Source organism: Myotis myotis, unplaced genomic scaffold (genome assembly GCF_014108235.1).
Source record: "Myotis myotis isolate mMyoMyo1 unplaced genomic scaffold, mMyoMyo1.p scaffold_m19_p_6, whole genome shotgun sequence".
NCBI lineage: Eukaryota > Metazoa > Chordata > Mammalia > Chiroptera > Vespertilionidae > Myotis > Myotis myotis.
In genome coordinates this window covers 33499711-33517495 of record NW_023416368.1, presented here as the reverse complement: position 1 = coordinate 33517495, position 17785 = coordinate 33499711, and the positions used below count along the sequence as shown (strand labels likewise).

Genomic DNA, 17785 nt, shown 5'->3' with positions numbered 1-17785 from the left:
ACTTTGGTGCTTTATCGAGGATGGATGCCGAGTTCTCAGAGCAGGCAAGAGTTACGAGTGGCTAGCCCAGTGTGGTGCGTGAGAATCGTCTTCCTCTGAGAGAGCTGAGTCTGGAGCTACGAGGCCTTCACATTTTGGTACATAATTTTAAATAAGAATTGGAGTGTGATACCTTGTGCTTCTGGCACGAAAAGCTGAAGTTAATGTTTAAAAAAGGTGTGTGTGTTACAAAAATATTTTTAAAAAGATGTGTGCCGTAAATATGAAGATAAATAAAAACAATAAATGGATAAGTCTGGAGGGGTAGAGAGGCTGCCTTAACTTTCGTTCTATTTAGGTGTTGTAACCATCAGAACACCTTAATAAATTCTCAGTTGAGCGGGGCCTTTAACTTGGAGTCAAACATCTTTGTACACACTGCTTAATAAAACACAATAAAACACACATTTTTCTCTTCGGCTAGCTCTCGGGGCTTAATGGTGGCTACATTCCCTTCATAGGTAAAGATTCCCTGACATGTTAACAATTGCATGTTAGCAATTGCAGATATTTGGTATAAGATTGTAAGTTCTATATCAACTTAAAATTTTCCTCAGTCAGGAATCCAAGTAGGAATGTGAAGAAAAATGTAAACAAATGTATTATTTGCAAAATTCCTACAATTAATGGTCTCACCTTTTTAGTGTCTTATGGCTTAGCTGGTGTATATGTGTATGTTAAGTACATAGTGTCAAATCACATGACTGGTAAGGAATTTACTTTTGATTCTTTTTCTTGACCTTGTTCTCTTCTCCAAATATGCATCAGCTTATAAGGGTTCATGATTTTGAAGCTTGAGCCTTTAAAAAGAAGTTTTAATATGCCCTGGCAGGGTAGCTCAGTTGGTTAGAGTATCATCCTTATACGCCAAAGTTGCAGGTTCGATCCCTGGTCAGGGCACATATAAGAGTCAACCAATGAATGCATAAATAAGTGGGACAACAAATTGATGTTTCTCTCTCTAAAATCAATAAAAATAAAAAAACACTTTAACTTTGCATTAACCTTGTTCTGTTGCAGAGGGAAAAACTGAAATGAAAAAGAAAGTTTGAACCCTTTTGGAGAACTGTGACTCAGAGTTACTCTCGGACATTGTTAGCATTTTTATAAAAGTTTCAGAATTAAAAAAAACTAGTCATTTTTAGTATTTGCAAAAGTCTGGAAGTACATGTTTTGAATATTAGTCCCTTTTTACAGTTTTGCCTATTATAAAGAACATGTGAGGATTCAGTATGCGAAATGTGCTCTTGGTCCACAGAAAAAGCTTATCATTTGAACTTGGCACTTCGTAGTAGATGGATTTTTAGCAGCCTATTAACTCTAGGCACTTCTAGCAGTCTTGGATGTTAAAGTGCCCTTGGCCATTATTTCTGAATTCCTAGGAGGCTCTTGGGTGCTTGGGTCCAGCCAGTGCAATGATCTTTGATGGCAGTATTTCCTCTCCATGCCTTTGCCTAAGGGAGCCTTCTGGGAGCTGAGATTCCCAGAACTATACTGTGGACTAAGCCATCCCCCAAGCCATCCTAGGGCCCAATGTCAGATTTGGAAAGCTTGGTAGAAAGAACAGAGGAGTGAATGCCTGGGAACTTCAAAGAGAGCACAAGTTCCTCTGTAACTTTTTATTGGTCTGGTGTGCTATTATAGGTATGTCTGGGGTGGTAATGCTTCTGTGATACACATTCAAGTTTGAAAACCACTGGTAATCTTCACTTTCTTTGTTGAATTTTGACTTGCTGTGATACAAAACAGTGGTCTCCAAAGTGGGGCACATATATAGTAAGACATTGAAAAGCAGGAGGAATATTACAAAATATGTGCATAATATTTTGTCACAGTATTGGTATATCTGTTCATATACATAATTAAAAATAAATTCACATATATGGGAGATACTTGGACAACCTTAGGCAAGTTGCTTAAATGCTTTAAAAGCCTCAGTTTTTTCATATATAAAATGGGGATATAATACCTATTTCTCAGGGTTGTGAAGATGAGATGAAATAATCTATACATATACTAGTAAAAGCTTAAGTGATCGTCAGGCCGTTTGACTGTTTGCCTGGTAGCTATGACACACAATGACCACCAGGGGGCAGACTATCCAACCAGTAGAGGAGGGTGCCCGATTCCTCGCAGAATCAGCCATGGCCCAGGGTAGGCCAGATCATATAGACAAGTCATCAGTTAATAAAATTTTTGAGTAATAAATAGTTAAGTGTATATATGCAAAAGGTAGGCCATAAAAGGAATTTGTCTAGAGCTGAGAGCTGGCTGCCTCTAAAGACTTTTCAAACGAGGTAACAAGTATGCTTAAATACTTTCATTTGAACAGAAAGATATAAATAGAAAAAAATAATCTGTTTCTAGATTTTATCAGTAGCCACTGATTGTCCTTACTAGGTATACAACTTATAACAATACTGTTATACACTGTTTTGTATCACCCTGGGTTAGGTTGCTGCTGGGGCTCTGTCAGCCCGAAGTCTTCACCTGCATCCCGGACCCAGAGAGTGGTTTTGGCCAGATCCCTGCAGGCCAGTCCGAGGGTCTGTGCACCGGGCCTCTAGTTACAGTGCCTGGTGTATGATAAGCATTCAATAAATATTGGCCTTGGCTGGTGTGGCTGGTTGGGCATTGTCCCATGCACCAAAAGATCACTAGTTCGATTCCTGGTCAGGGCACATGCCTACACTTCAAGTTCAGTCCCCATTTGGGAGGCAACCAATCAATGTTTCTCACACTGATGTTTCTCTTTCTCCCTTTTTTTTCTAAAAAAAAAAAACAATTAAAAATAAATATTGGCCGAAACCGGTTTGGCTCAGTGGATAGAGCGTCGGCCTGCAGACTGAAGGGTCCCGGGTTTGATTCCGGTCAAGGGCATGTACCTGGGTTGCGGGCACATCCCCAGTGGGAGATGTGCAGGAGGCAGCTGATCGATGTTTCTCTCTCATCGATGTTTCTGACTCTCTCTCTCCTTTCCTCTCTGTAAAAAATCAATAAAATATATTTTTTAAAAATTAAAAAAAAAAATATTGGCACTATTATCATTGCACTGGGTAAATGGGAATGGGTTTTCTTATGCTGTCTTTCAATATTGCTATATCTTTCAATATTGTTATAAGTTGTATACCTAGTAAGGACAATCAGTGGCTACTGATAAAATCTAGAAACAGATTATTTTTTTCTATTTATATCTTTCTGTTCAAATGAAAGTATTTAAGCATACTTGTTACCTCGTTTGAAAAGTCTTTAGAGGCAGCCAGCTCTCAGCTCTAGACAAATTCCTTTTATGGCCTACCTTTTGCATATATACACTTAACTATTTATTACTCAAAAATTTTATTAACTGATGACTTGTCTATATGATCTGGCCTACCCTGGGCCAGGCTGAAGTTGTTGGAGAAGGAATGAAAAATGTTGGGTTGGGTCTAAATTGTATTACCAGGGTGTACACTTTTGAGAAGAAATGGGAGGTAAATAAAATAGTTTGGCATTTGAAAGTGTGCTCTTGTTGCAATTGAAGTGGTGATAAATGGCTATGCTCTTGAAAAACCTCTACCTTCAGAACTAATTGTACATTGTACCAATATTGCACCTCATTGTACTATAGCACCTCATTAAAACCAAACTGAGATAATTATCAGAAAACACCAGATCATTGCATTTAACATTATTATGTTTATCTGAGTTTTTGTTTACCTCACCAAATGTAAACTGACTGAGATCAGGGACCATGTCCTGCATCCCTAGTACATGGCAGTCAATAAATACCTGTTGAATTGACTAGTCACTTGTCCACTGTCATAAAGCTAGTAAGTGGTAGACCTGGGATTTAAATTCACATCTACCTTCACCTATTTCACAGTCCCACAAGAAAGACATTGTCTTCATTTCACACATATAAAAACTTTTCAAAAGAGCAGTGATTTGCCCAAGGTACCACAGGAGGTTAATGGCAAAAAGGTGTTCAAACCCAGGAATATCTGATTTCTGTTACACTCTGTCTACTCCATTGGACTTGCAAATCATTTGACTTTGTTAATACAAAAGTTTCTGTTTCTTACGTGGTTTTATGTACAAATACCACTTCAGGTAAAAGTTTAGAATTACGGATCTGGAATAGTCATAACGGTATGGGAGATTACAAAGCATTTTCAAATTCCACTTCAAAAATAAAGCAACTGTGCTTAGAGAAAATATTTTAAAAAGTGTTTTGGAAGGATACTTAACATGCTCTAAAATGTGTACACATTTTAGCTATTTCATATATTGATGATATTCCTTTTCTATATAAACAATACTAGTATGACCAGTCTTGTTTTCTAGTATTTTTATAATAGTTAAAATGATATTTAGAATCAAGTTATGAAACTCTGCCTGCCAGAAAATGAATGGGCTTGCCCGTTTCTTTGTTTTAGTTGATTTTTAGAGAAGAAGGAAGAAACATCGATTATGATATCCAAACATCAATTGGCTGCCTCCTGCATAGCCCTCAAATATTCTTGATTGCTTAGGCAAAAAGGACAGGCACCCGCCTCTAGCCTCTTTGCACTTCTTAACGAAGTGTCTTCCTCTCAGCAGCCTTCCTTTCTGACATCTTCGCATTCCTGGAAGGAAGAACTGGGGAAACTAATCCCTTCCGCTAAGTGATTTGTATGGGGTGACTGATTCACCAGAAATCTCACAACTACATTAAAAGGGCGCGTTTGTAAGCAAATTCCTTGTCCCGTCCTTCTTGTGATGTGGAATGAAGAATGGCGATTCTGAGGAGGTCATGGATATAAAAACTTTAAATTATAGGGTGTTCCACAAAATGAGGCATTTCGTTATCGCATAATCCTGGACCTGAGGGTCCAAGCACCACTTTTTACTTGAATACTTCCATTTTGTTTGGAGGCGGAGGTCTCACTCTACCTATCCATAAGCAACGGAGGGGGCAGAGGCTGAGCCCTTTTAATATGCTTGTAGCAGCACCTCGCACAGTAAGACTCATTTTTGTGCGAACAGCACTTAAAAGCACAGTTCCTCGAACATGACTGCTGGGTTCAAATCCTAACTCCATTAATCCTATAACCTGAGAAATGAGGTCAGTAGTATAGTTCCAGCATCACAGAATTTGGGTGAAAATCAACCCACGTAAGGAAGTTACTTCCTTTGTGGCGGGTTCCTCCAGCCCAGCTGCAGCCCACGGTCTGCGCTGGATCCAGAGAAGCTCGAGTCTAAGCCCCGGCCCCCTGCCGGTCCCCACGATGCACATGCGCATTCCGGCTTCCCCGTTACCTTCCCCGAGCTTGCGTGCTGGTCGTCGGCGGGAGATTGGATCTCGCGATGTGCGTGCGCGTGCGCGGTCCTTGCGAGCTCTCTTGCGCTCCACCCCCACCCCCTCGCAGTCCGGGGCTGTATCGGCCTCTTCCTCCTGCGGAGTCCCGGGCAGGACCCTCAGCTGTGGCCACGGCTGGAGCCGGGAGTCGCCACCTCGCCGTCGCCGCTCCAGCTGCCTGCCCCTCTGTCTTGGGCTCTGCGTGCAGTGCAGAGGCGGCGGGCTGGGAAGGGAGCGTCGCCAGCGTGAGGTTCCCAGCCGATGGGCAGCCCCTGGGCGCACTGAGGGGCTGGGCTACTAGCGGCTGAGGTAGGTGGACCCGGGGGGAGTAGTCAACTCGGCTGGGAGTAGAGTCGGGGCGGAGGACGATCGTGGAGGAGGCAGGGAGGCGGCGAGAACGGGGGCCTGCAGCCTGGGGAGGAGAGGTCTGGGACCCGCGCCCAAGGAGGGGCTCTGGCCTAGCCCGGAGCGAAAGGAGGGCTCTGGACGTAGTCTCGGCTTGGAGCCATTATTGGGGGGAACTTCTCTTGCGGCGGGCGGGAGGGGTCATCCTTTCTTCTCTCTGAGAGGTCAAAGCCAGCAGCCCTCCGCCCCCTTCATTAAAGCCTGCTGGCTTCCACAGGGACATCTGAATGGAGTGGCCTGTGGACTTGCACAGCTCGCAGAACCCCGGGTGCACGGACAGTGGGCGAGGGGTTCTGATTGTGGAGGGTACACCTCTCTTTCTCTGGTGTGGGCGTGTATGGGCTGCAAAGTTGTTGCTAGTACATTAATGATGGCGTCCGGGCACAACAGGTGCTACATCTCCGAACGCCGCATGTCAACCGAGGATTCTGGCCGCGGGACCCTGCGCTTTGGGGCGCAGTTAGGGAGTAGGAAGAAGACAAAGGAGGTCGTTATTTATGTTCTGTCCTGGGGTCAGGACTTTCCTTGCTGGGCTGCATGCGGAGCTCCTGGCATTTGTTTGGTCTTTGCTGAATAGACTTTCTGGGTGATTGAGGTGGGTGAGTCACAAGTTGATTTCCATTTAGAATTATAAAACCGTATATGATTCTGTATAATTGTTTGAAGCCAAATGACCTGAAATAAGTCTCTGATAATTATGTTATGTTGGATCTTTGGAAGAGAGCGGAACTTGGAATTCCTGAAAGGAAGATTTTCTCCGAGTGTAGAAAGCTTCATGAATGTTTTGAAAATTACTGAAAACATCATTCTTTATGTTGGCCGTAATGACCACATTCAAGAGACGGGAAAGGAATTATTTTATACTAGAGGCCCAGTGCATGAAATTCATGCATGGGTGTGGTCCCTAGGCCTGGCCGGTGATCGAAGCAGGAGCGTCTGGCATGGAAGGGCAGGTCCCAGCTGACCTCCGGGCCCTGGGCAGCACCTGGGCCCCTGGGCCTCCACGCACCCCCCTCCACCAGTTATCTGCCAGGTTCCCTCAGTGCCTGGGAGCTGGGCGGCAGCCCCCCCTACCCCCCCACTCCTCCCATCCCCCCACCCCCCGTTGCTGCCGCTGGTTGCCATCTGGGGCCCGCTCACACCTGCCTTGGCCTGGTGCCACCCGCTCACCTGCTCCACCATCCCGCTGTGGTCCTGCTCTGGTTGAGGCCCATTAGGGCTGGCAGCACCTCCACTGCCGCCTGCTGCCTTCCGGCAGCGCATCACGGACACCCACCCTGTTCTGTGCCCTCCCGGTGGTCAGCACATGTCATAGCGAGCAGTTGAGAGACAATTTGCATATTAGGCTTTTATTATATAGGATAAGATAGAACAGTTCACCAAAAGACTTTTGGGGTTAAGCACACAGTAAAACAACTTCAGGATGGCTAATTTATACTTTAAAAATTATAATTTAGTCATAGTTAAACATATTCAGTGAACCTTTTTACTTTTATTATATTTTAATCCTCACGAGTATATTTTTCCATTGACTTTTAGAGAGAGTGGAAGGGAGGGGGAGAGAGAGTGAGAGAGGCAGGCAGTCAGACATCGATTTGTAGCTTCCTGCACCGCTCCTGATTGCGCAGAGCCTGCAACCGAGGTAATCAACCCGGGGACTCTACAGTCCAAGGGCCATCGCTCTATCCACTGAGCCAAACCGGCTAAGGCAGTGAGCCATTTTAAAAAACATCCTTTGGTAGTCCACACAGCCTGTTCTGTAACGATTGACTTTCAAGTCCAAATTTTCCAGAAACAGAATTCATTCTGACTTAAGAAATGTGTTCTGGCCCTAGCCAGTTTGCTCAGTGGATAGAGTGTCGGCCTGCGGACTGAAGGATCCCAGGTGCGATTCCAGTCAAGGGCACATGCCCAGGTTGTGGGCTCCATCCCCAGTAGGGGGTGTGCAGGGGGCAGCCGATCAATGATTCTCTCTCATCGTTGATGTTTCTATCTCTCTCTTCCTCTCTGAAATCAATAAAAATATATTTTTTTAAAAAAGTAATGTGTTCTGTCTACTTTCTATGAACTCTGTATTATTAGTGTATGGTAAGAGTCTTTCGAGAAGGAACAGTTAGCTGGCAAGGCGTGAATTGGCAGTAGGGAAGGATTATTAAGTGTAAGATTGATGCTTGTATATACAAATATTGCATGCATATATATGTATATACACACACATATATATACACACACACACATATATGTGTATATAAGTGCATAACTATATATATATAGTTATGCACTCAAAGATCTAATGGTGCTGATTCCTATCTTAACAGGTTGAATCTGAAAGTAGAAAATGATTGGTTTTAGCTGTTTCCTATTTTAGTTAACTATTTATATGGGTAACTGTAATAAATTTCTTTCCCAGCTTATTACTCAGTTATGGAGTAAGCAGAATACTGTACTGATTTCTTGGAAGTAGCAGGGAAGGAAAATATAGAACCATATAGAAAGACTGCCCTTTAGAAATGTTTTTTAAGCCAGTGTGTCATTGTCTTTTCATTGGAATAAACAGCTTTACTCCTGTCTATTGTGTTTTAGTGCTGAGAATAGTGTTTTGCATGGAGTTGGCCCTCAATAAATGTGAGCTTTGTCAGAATTAATATTATATAAACCAAATGCATACATTCCTGGAAAAGATTAAAGGAGTTGAATAAAGGTGCTTTTTAATTTTTTTAATTGAAGAACTACTTTTTTAATGTTTTTCCCCCCAATGTTGGTTGTTCTCTGAGTAAAGGATGTCTAATAGCATCTTGCCTCTAAAAGCGTAAGGTAATATGGGAGCATTTCAGATCTTGCTTCCCAGCATATGTCATCAGTTTGGCTCAAATAGACTCAAATATTTTCAGCCCTGGCCGGTGTGGCTCCATTGGTTAGGTGTCATCCCGTCCGGGTGCAGGTTCTGATTCCCGGTCAGGGCACATGCCCAGGTTTCGGGCTTGTCCCAGGTAGGGGGTGTGCAGGATACAGCCCACTATTGTGAGCTCACGGAGTTTCTCGCTCCCTTTCCCTTTTTTTTTTTTTTAAATATATTTTATTGATTTTTTACAGAGAGGAAGGGAGAGGATTAGAGAGCCAGAAACATCGATGAGAGAGAAACATCGATCAGCTGCCTCCTGCACGCCCCCCACTGGGGATGTGCCCGCAACAAAGGTACATGCCCTTGACTGGAATCGAACCCGGGACCTTTGAGTCCGCAGGCCAATGCTCTATCCACTGAGCCAAACCGGTTCTGGCCTCCCTTTCCCTTTCTCTCTCTCTTAAAAAATTTTTTTATTTCCAAAATGAAATAAAAGCCTAACATAATGTAAGCTGAGATTCTATATATCCTGAGTGCTAATAGATGGCAGACGTTCTGATATATTAAGAGTAAATGAAGTTAAAGGAAGTAAGGTCCAGAGGGAAGGCATTGGTAAGTTAGTGGTAGTAACTTGAGGCAATGAAACAGACTGGGGAAAAAGTTTTCTTTTACTGACTGTGCTTTCCCCCTGTGGAAGAGAATTTGGACCTTTCTGCCTCTTTTTACTTCAGCTTTCTGGAAAGGTGATTTTTGAATCACAAAATTGTAAAAGGGGTCACTTTTTATCTTGCAATCTTCTGCTTAAAAGTCTGAGTATGTTTCTCTTTGTATTTGCAATTCGTCTCTACTCTAACTTTATTGGAAATAAACTAGCGTTTTGATTCCTATCTAATGCCTGTGTATATTTCTTAATTAGTTTATAACTTGATGGGAAGAGGAATGTGGTTTGTCCCTTCACAAATCCCAACATTGGCTTTTCTTCAATTTGGAAAATAAATCTATTTTACTTTATAGATGTTATCAACAGAAAGGTTTTGTGAATGTTTGAAGAGGTAGGGTTTAAAGAGGTAAATAAAAACTTAAGTAGAAGTATTTTGAATTAAATTAAGTCCTGCATTGTTATTTTAGTATAGCTGAGTGATTCTCATTGTAGAGGGTAGATTTTGTCCCCCAGACACTGTCTGGGGAAATTTTTGGTTGTCAGAAGTTGGGAAGGGAAGGAGGAGGGTATAGCTATTAACATCTCTAAGTAGAAGCCAGGGATGCTATTAAGCATGTTAAAATGTACAGGACAACCCTTCACAACAAAGCATTACCTGACCCAAATAATAGTCCTACTATTGAGAAACCCTGGTATAGTTTTATACTATACTAGAGGCCCCGTGCACAGATTTGTGCACTGGTGGGGTCCCTCAGCCTGGCCTGCACCCTCTCGCAATCTGGGACCCCTTGGAGGATGTCGGACTGCCGGTTTTGGCCCGATCCCTGGCTATTGGGCTGAAACTGGTAGTTCAACATACCCTGAGGGGTATAGTAGTGTGTGAAGCGGCAGGCAGCTGCAGATAAGCCTGAGCCCAGGCCAGGCGCCACTCCGCTCCCGCTCACCTGGCCCCGCTGCACCTGCTGCCACTTCTGCTCCGCAGTGGTGGGAGAGGCTTGTGCAGCAGCAGCTGTGCCTGCCAGCTGTGAGCCTGGCATCTGGTGCCTGTTGGTCAGCTGAGTGGTACTTCTGTGGGAGCGTACTGACCACTGGAGGGGGGGGGTAGCTCCGGCATTGAGTATCTGCCCCTTGGTGGTCAGTGTGTGTCATAGCACCAGTCGACCAGTCATTAGACCGTTCAGTTGTTGGATCGCTTAGGCTTTTATATATATAGAAGATTACATTGTTGGTTCTGAAGGCAGGTTATCTGAATTTCTTTGGCTTTACCATTTCCTAATGTGTTGCTAAAGTCTGCCTCAGTTTCTGTAAAACAGAATTAATAATAGTATGTCCTTCGCCCTGACCGGTTTGGCTCAGTGGATAGAGTGTCGGCTTGCGGACTGTCGGGTCCCAGGTTCGATTCCGGTCAAGGGCATGTACCTGGGTTGTGGGCACATCCCCAGTAGGGGGTGTGCAGGAGGCAGCTGATCGATGTTTCTCTCTCATCGATGTTTCTAACTCTCTATCTCTCTCCCTTCCTCTCTGTAAAAAATCAATAAAATATATTTTTTTTAAAAAACTGTTAACTTTCAGCTAATATTAATACATTTTGAACATGTCTTGATGATCTCTCCTTATTTATCATCTGAAATTAGAATTTGAGCTAGTGAGAATTAATAACCTAGTTCTTATATCCTTGGGGAGTGAGTGAAGAATTACTCTTTTTTTTTTTTTTTTATAAATATATTTTATTGATTTTTTTACAGAGAGAAAGGGAGAGAGATAGAGAGTTAAAAACATCGATGAGAGAGAAACATCGATCAGCTGCCTCCTGCACATCTCCCACTGGGGATATGCCCGCAACCCAGGTACATGCCCTTGACCGGAATCGAACCCGGGACCCTTCAGTCCGCAGGCCGACGCTCTATCCACTGAGCCAAACCGGTTTTGGCGAGAATTACTCTTTTTAATATTTGTGTTCAGTTATATCAGTCTTGTTTTATGTTCTCAAGTCTATAAGGCTTCTGCCATAAACAAATAGCTTCTCATTGTTGATGTTTTTCCTTCATAGTTAAGACTTTAAGCCAACTGGCCAACAGCTCTGTCTCTGTTGAGTCTCAGCAAATATTTAGTAATATAACAGAATTCAATTCTGTGACTTGATTCCCATTTCCTCTTGCCTTTATAAAATGAAATAAATTTACATGGTTTTGACTTACATTAAGTATCTGTTCTCAGAGCCTCTGGGAGTAACTATTTTTGTGAGGTTTTGGTGCAATATTGCATGTACTAAGGGTATAGGAAAGAACCTTAACAATTTGAGACTAGGCCTTCAGATACATTTGAGACTCTTTTTCTAAATCTGAATTGGAAACCATATATTTATCTTTTTTATATGAACTCTCATTTTCTGTGTGTCTAAACAATAAGGGCTGGCTTGTTATGGTGATGGTTTAATACAGCCTTTACAAAGAAAAACATCACAGGGATGTCCTCACAGACAAAACAGAGACTTTGGTCTGTTTGTTAATAAGTCATAGGGCTCTTGTAAGGGAAAAAGATCCATGCCATATTATGATCAAGAGAGAAAGCAGTGTTGCCCTGGCTGGTTTGGCTTAGTGGAGAGAGCGTCGGCCTGCAGACTGAGTGGTCCCAGGTTCGATTCCGGTCAGGGGCATGTACCTTGGTTGTGGGCACATCCCCAGTGGGGGGTGTGCAGCAGGCAGCTGATTGATGTTTCTCTTCGATGTTTCTAACTCTCTAATCCCTCTCCCTTCCTCTCTGTAAAAAATCAATAAAATCTATTTTAAAAAGAGAGAGAGAAAGCAGTGTTAATACATTCAACTTTTTGTCTTGATAACCCTACCATTTTATTATGGTTGTTACCCAAATTGTAATATAAGTCTCAATTGTTGGTATAAAAGTTCACTCATTTTAGCTAATGGAAACGTTTGTTTACTCTCTATATTGGTACTGCCTCCTGTTTGAATAGAGTCATTTGAAGGGAGTCAATATGTTTGGTCAAGAGGTTGTATTCATTGCTTGGCACATTCCACCTTTTGTAAATAATATACACTGAGGATTGTGTATAAATAATAAATTGTGATCTGGAAACTGTGGCCAGATCAGAAATATACATGTGAGAAGTATAATAAAAGGCCAAAGGGAAACATTCTATGAATGTTTGGCAAACTGAAGAAAAAAAAATCATGTTAATAAGAGTTCTTGTCTTTACTGTTATCTTTTTGTGGTTTAATGATCTAGAAGAAAAGAGGGTATAAATTATATAGGTATCTGGAATATGTTCCTATGGGATATAAAATATATTACTACAGAACATACAGATTTATTTTCTACCTATACACTTTTTCAGTTCCTAAGCAGAGAACATTAAGCTACTAAATCAGTATTATAGTTGAATTTGTGTGGCATTTGTTCCTACCCGTGATTAAATTGAGAAAAACAAGTATCTTTGAATCTGCTGATGTGTGTTTGTTTATAAGTGGTCTGGAGTCCTGCCTGTTAGCCTAATTTTAGGTTTCCTGCATAGTTGTTGGAAGACAGACTATTTTCCCACTGAATGCTGTCATACAGATATATATTTGTATATATATATTTATGCATATTTGTTTTTTTATTTTTGGTAGAAAATGATGCATCCTGTTGCCAGCACTAACCCAGCTTTCTGTGGGCCTGGCAAGCCTTCCTGCCTTAATGAAGATGCCATGAGAGCTGCTGATCAGTTTGACATATATTCCTCCCAGCAAAGCAAATATAGCCACACAGTCAGCCACAAACCAATGGCTTGTCAGAGGCAAGACCCATTAAATGACACGCACTTGCAGACTACAAGTGGCAGAAGCATAGAGATAAAAGATGAACTAAAGAAAAAGAAAAATCTCAATCGATCTGGTAAGCGTGGCCGGCCTTCTGGAACCACCAAATCAGCAGGATACCGGACCAGCACAGGCAGACCCTTGGGAACCACCAAAGCGGCTGGATTTAAGACAAGTCCAGGCAGACCTTTGGGAACAACCAAAGCTGCGGGATACAAAGTCAGCCCGGGGAGACCTCCAGGTAGCATTAAAGCTCTCTCCCGTCTTGCCGATCTTGGTTATGGCTGTGGCACTGCTGCTTTTCCTTACCCTATGATGCACAGCAGAGCAGTTCATGGGGTCGAGGAAACCAGCAGTGAAGTCAAGCCACCCAGTGAGTGAATGAGGCAGGAAAGGAGGACCAGGTTTAGAAGGAAGATTGTGAATAATCCCAAAGCTTCTTGGTTTTATTTTGACATACATGATTTTGTGACCTGGGCTTTCTTTCCACATTTGTTTTCCTGTTTTTTTGTTTGTTTTTCCTGCTTTTGCTCAGAAACTGCCATATGCTGACAGATACACTCGGCACAAGCAGTGGCATTGAATTTGTACATAGATTCAAGTATAACATCTAACTAAAAAATTTTTGCTTTTCCTTTACAGTTACGGTTGTGTCTCATATTTCATTACTGCTTTTGGGCCATTCTAAATAGATGCTTTATGTATTAAAACAACAGAATCCATTATACCCATTAGTTTGTGAAGTAAGCCTACAATATAAGAAAGATAATATCTAAGGTATCTTTAACTGATGGAACAAGGCAAACTAATAATTCACGATTATTTGAAGTATGGCTGTTAGTTTTTGCAACTTTTATTTTCATGGGACAGGACACACATTTATATGCTTTGGCATTTACTTAGACTTCAGATGTTAAAAATTTTATTTTTAATGTTCTAGGTTTAGGCAACTTCTTATTTATTGATTTAAATGGCATTAACTGATTTAACCATTTGTTCCTAAAGGAATTATTTAATGTTTGCCTTTCAGCAATGATAGGTTGTGTCTTTTTTAATTGCCTAAGAGCATATGTACCAAACACTACAAACGATTCAAACTTTTTAATAAAAACTGCATATTACATTTTTGGTGAAATACAGTACATTCTGAGAATAGCATATGTAATATAATAGAAAAAGAAACATTCTTAAGGTTTGCATGGAACTGTATTCACTACATTTTGCCTTTCATAGACTTAGTTGTAAAGCATTATGCTTAAAACATTTATTGTTGTTCATTTATTCAGAATGTTTAGTGTTTTGTTGTGTTTCTTTTTCTGAGAAATTGTTGCATTAGCACTTACTGTGGATTCAGGTTTATACCTACCAAAGGACACAAACTGAATGGTAGACTAAAACTGCTATAAACAAAATGCAGTTTTCTGACTGTCAGAGTACAGATATTAAGAAATATATAGGAATCCATCTGAGCATGGAATATGTAAAATATATGTGGGTTAGTTTAATTAAACACCTAATTGTGGCTCCAGTGAGACCACACCCAAAGTTTTTCCAGCAGTGTTTGCTTTAGAAGTAAGATAGATGGAAAAGAAAAAAAGTATTGGGTATAGTAGGGACGGAAGGAAGTCTTCTTGACCCCTTTCTGAAAGTAATATTTTTTTGTTGATAAACATTTTATTTATCCCAAGTTTGCTCTGAATAAACTATTATAAACTTTGGATTTGAAAAAAATTCCACTGAACTTTAAAGTTACAATGTATGTATTTGTGATTTAAAATGCCTTTGAGATTATAATGTATATTTGCAGGACCCAAAAACTTTTAAAGTGATTAAAAGTTTAAAAAGGCACATATTGTGTTGTTTGGGCTTGCTCTCAGTTAATACAAACTCTGATTGCAAATGGATGTCATGTTTCGTACCTTTTTTATCAGGAAAAAAGCAGCAAGCCTTCAGGTGTTCCAGTGATGCCTGACACAATGAGCTGGAGTTTTTGCTGCTCTTTACAGTAAGAGGTGTTGCATTGTATGTGGGGACTGTGTGTGCACTGGCATCTAAGACAGTGACCTCAGCAATTTTAGCTTTGCACAAACCATAGCGAACAATGTTGGATGATTACATAATCAGTTGCAACATTCAGGCAGCTAAATTGGAGAAGCCTAAACTATAAAATTTTAATCATTTACTCAGAACAGTATAACTTTTGACACACACAAATGCATACATCTTTACTCATATATTTATCTACTTTTATTATCTGTCATTTAGCTATTTCTCAGATTGATGTTCAGCAGTTGGCTACTTAGAAATCCTGTTTTGAGTTCCTGAAAACGGTTGTTTAATTAAATATTCTACTGTAGAATAATATATACCACTGTCAAGGATTTGGTTGCATGATGTGTTTTTATATGTCTATTTGACATTGCCTTTTCAGTTTATTTTGATTCCAGATTTTGTTATACATAACCTTCCCTTTCTCTCTGCCCTTTCCAACATTCATTCCCTCCCATTTTCCCCATCCTCCAGCACATCTACTCAGTGGTGCTGTGCTGTGTGTCAGAAGGTAAAGCAGGTGTATTATTGTATACTGATTTTTTTTATCCATTTTAATGAAATGGTGAAATCAACTAAAGGAAGTATGTGCATAACAGTGTTTATTAGTATCAGGAGCTGTGTCCCAGGGAAGAAAGGGGGCAAATGGCTACAGTTGTGAATGGATAACATCGTTTATAAAACTGAATTTTCTGTTTATGAGCTGTTACTTGGAGTACTAGATCTGTGCTGGTGAGCATCTCCTGATTCTACTTCCTTTTCTCCTTGTGAACAGTTTATTGATGCCATGCTAAAGAGAAAGACACATCTAAGTGATAACATGAAGTGTTAAACTAGAAAATATTTTTACTAATCTATACTCTAAACACTACATTGTGCATCTTTTGTAACACTGTCTCTTGTCATGACAAACACTGAAATAGCATGTTAAAATGCCTATACTTTAATATAATCAGTTGGGGAAAACTGGCCTTTTCCTCCCACTGTATGATTGTTCCTTTGTTCCTTTAAAGGTAAATTGCTAATTTTATGTTGTGTAATTCTCTTCACAAAATAGGTTTCACTATTCTATATTAAAACTGTTGGTCAGAAAATTATCTGCTGTTCAAGTAAGTTTGCTTTACTTTTTTCTTTAAAAAATATTTTAACATGCCTTATTTATTACTCTTACATTAACCAATGAGCTAATGCAGATGAAATTTTCATTTTTTGACAAATATAACCTTGCATAATTAATCTTTAGTAGGGGATGATTTTGATACAATCTTTGGAGTTTTGCACTGGATATTAAAAAATACTGGCATGTTGTGTTGGAAGAAAAGTATCTGCTTAATTTTTAATATTTGGGGACATTTTTAAAATCAGTGATTCAATTAGACTAAAAAATTCTTTATTTTTATTTACTTTTTAAAAGAAACATGTTAAAGTAATAAAAGTAATATTCATTCCAAACTGACGTTTGTGTGAATTTACATGTTTATTTTCATGAAGTAAGAATAGAGTTTGAGTTAAGGAGGAAAAAAATTATCTGAAATCATTTACTTAGGTTAAAGGTAATCCATCCAGTGTAAGGAAAATCAGTGTACCAGTTAAAGAGAAAAAAAACACCAACCTTCTCTTTTATATTTTAAGAAGCTTTAAAAGAACAATTCAGGGGATGTTGACTATAACTGCTACTCTGTCAGTCATTGTCTTTATATGCAGAAACATTTTATGATCCCTTTATAGTAAAATAGAAGAACTTACAGCAGTTGTTGAAAACATGTTTTCCTTGGACATAAAATATTTTGATGCTTTAGGTTTCTGTTTTTATTATAGCTTATTATAGCTAACTATATCCTATTAAACTCTAGGATGTATCTAAATCTTTGCTTTTCCTCCATCACCCCCAAGTAGATAAATCCGTGCTTTCACATATAATGTATTAATTTTTGGAAAATTAAATGCTATAGTAAATCAAGTGTGTGATTTATAGTAATCAGACCACTTTGATTCTTTAAGCTTCACAGTTTCCTTTTTCCACAGATAATTACAGAGAAAATAATTACCAATTAACTGATATAAGCACGCTGTCCTCTGCTGTAAAAAGTCTGAATAGATACTGTGTATGTTTTTATGTCCATGAACTTGAGCTACTCATGTGCAATTGTGTGTATGGGAATGGAGTAGTGTTCATGATTTGTATCTACATCATCATATGGATGTATATTTATTAATAAAGTCATTACTTTAAAACCAACTATGTTTACCACTTTATTTCTGTAAGTAGGGAAATGGTAAAGGATAAACCTTTTTTTATGACCATGGATCTTGTATTTTCTTGGATTGTGCTTTCTGAAATCTCCTCTACACTTTTGTTTTTTCTCAAAACAGTAATATTTATGTATTTTAATGTAAAATTTAACTTATAAATGGATCTTATTTTCTTTTTTATTTCTTGTCTTTTTTATATATATATATATTATTTTACTGTTTTTTTACAGAGAGGAAGGGAGAGGGATAGAGTTAGAAACATTGATGAGAGAGAAAGATCCATCAGCTGCCTCCTGCACGCCCCCTACTGGGGATGTGCCGCAACCAAGGTACATGTCCTTGACCAGAATCGAACCCGGGACCCTTCAGTCTGCAGGCCGACGTTCTATCCACTGAGCCAA

The 17785-nt window shown here is 40.1% G+C and overlaps 1 protein-coding gene across 7 annotated transcripts; it reads left to right on the top strand.

Annotated features, from left to right (window-relative positions):
* Positions 1-5366: 5366 nt before the first annotated feature.
* On the top strand, positions 5367-17370 carry CUNH5orf24 (chromosome unknown C5orf24 homolog). 7 transcript variants are annotated; one of them, XR_004968096.1, is made up of 5 exons: positions 5375-5668; positions 12894-13323; positions 15014-15087; positions 16189-16240; positions 17157-17370. XR_004968096.1 is itself a non-coding variant. In XM_036312139.1 (4 exons), the coding sequence occupies exons 2-3, from the start codon at positions 12897-12899 to the stop codon at positions 15052-15054; spliced, it is 468 nt and encodes a 155-aa protein (XP_036168032.1). In that variant the 5' UTR covers positions 5375-5668; positions 12894-12896; the 3' UTR covers positions 15055-15087; positions 16189-17370. The 7 variants fall into 7 exon arrangements, 5 of the variants coding, with proteins under 5 accessions (XP_036168029.1, XP_036168028.1, XP_036168032.1 ...); XM_036312139.1 differs by having other exon boundaries at positions 16189-17370; XM_036312138.1 differs by having other exon boundaries at positions 5376-5668; positions 15606-17370.
* Positions 17371-17785: the final 415 nt, after the last annotated feature.

What these genes read in the sequence shown, in the direction of transcription:
- CUNH5orf24 (XM_036312136.1), top strand. Translation starts at nt 12,897, where the DNA reads ATGATGCATCCTGTTGCCAGCACTAACCCAGCTTTCTGTGGGCCTGGC.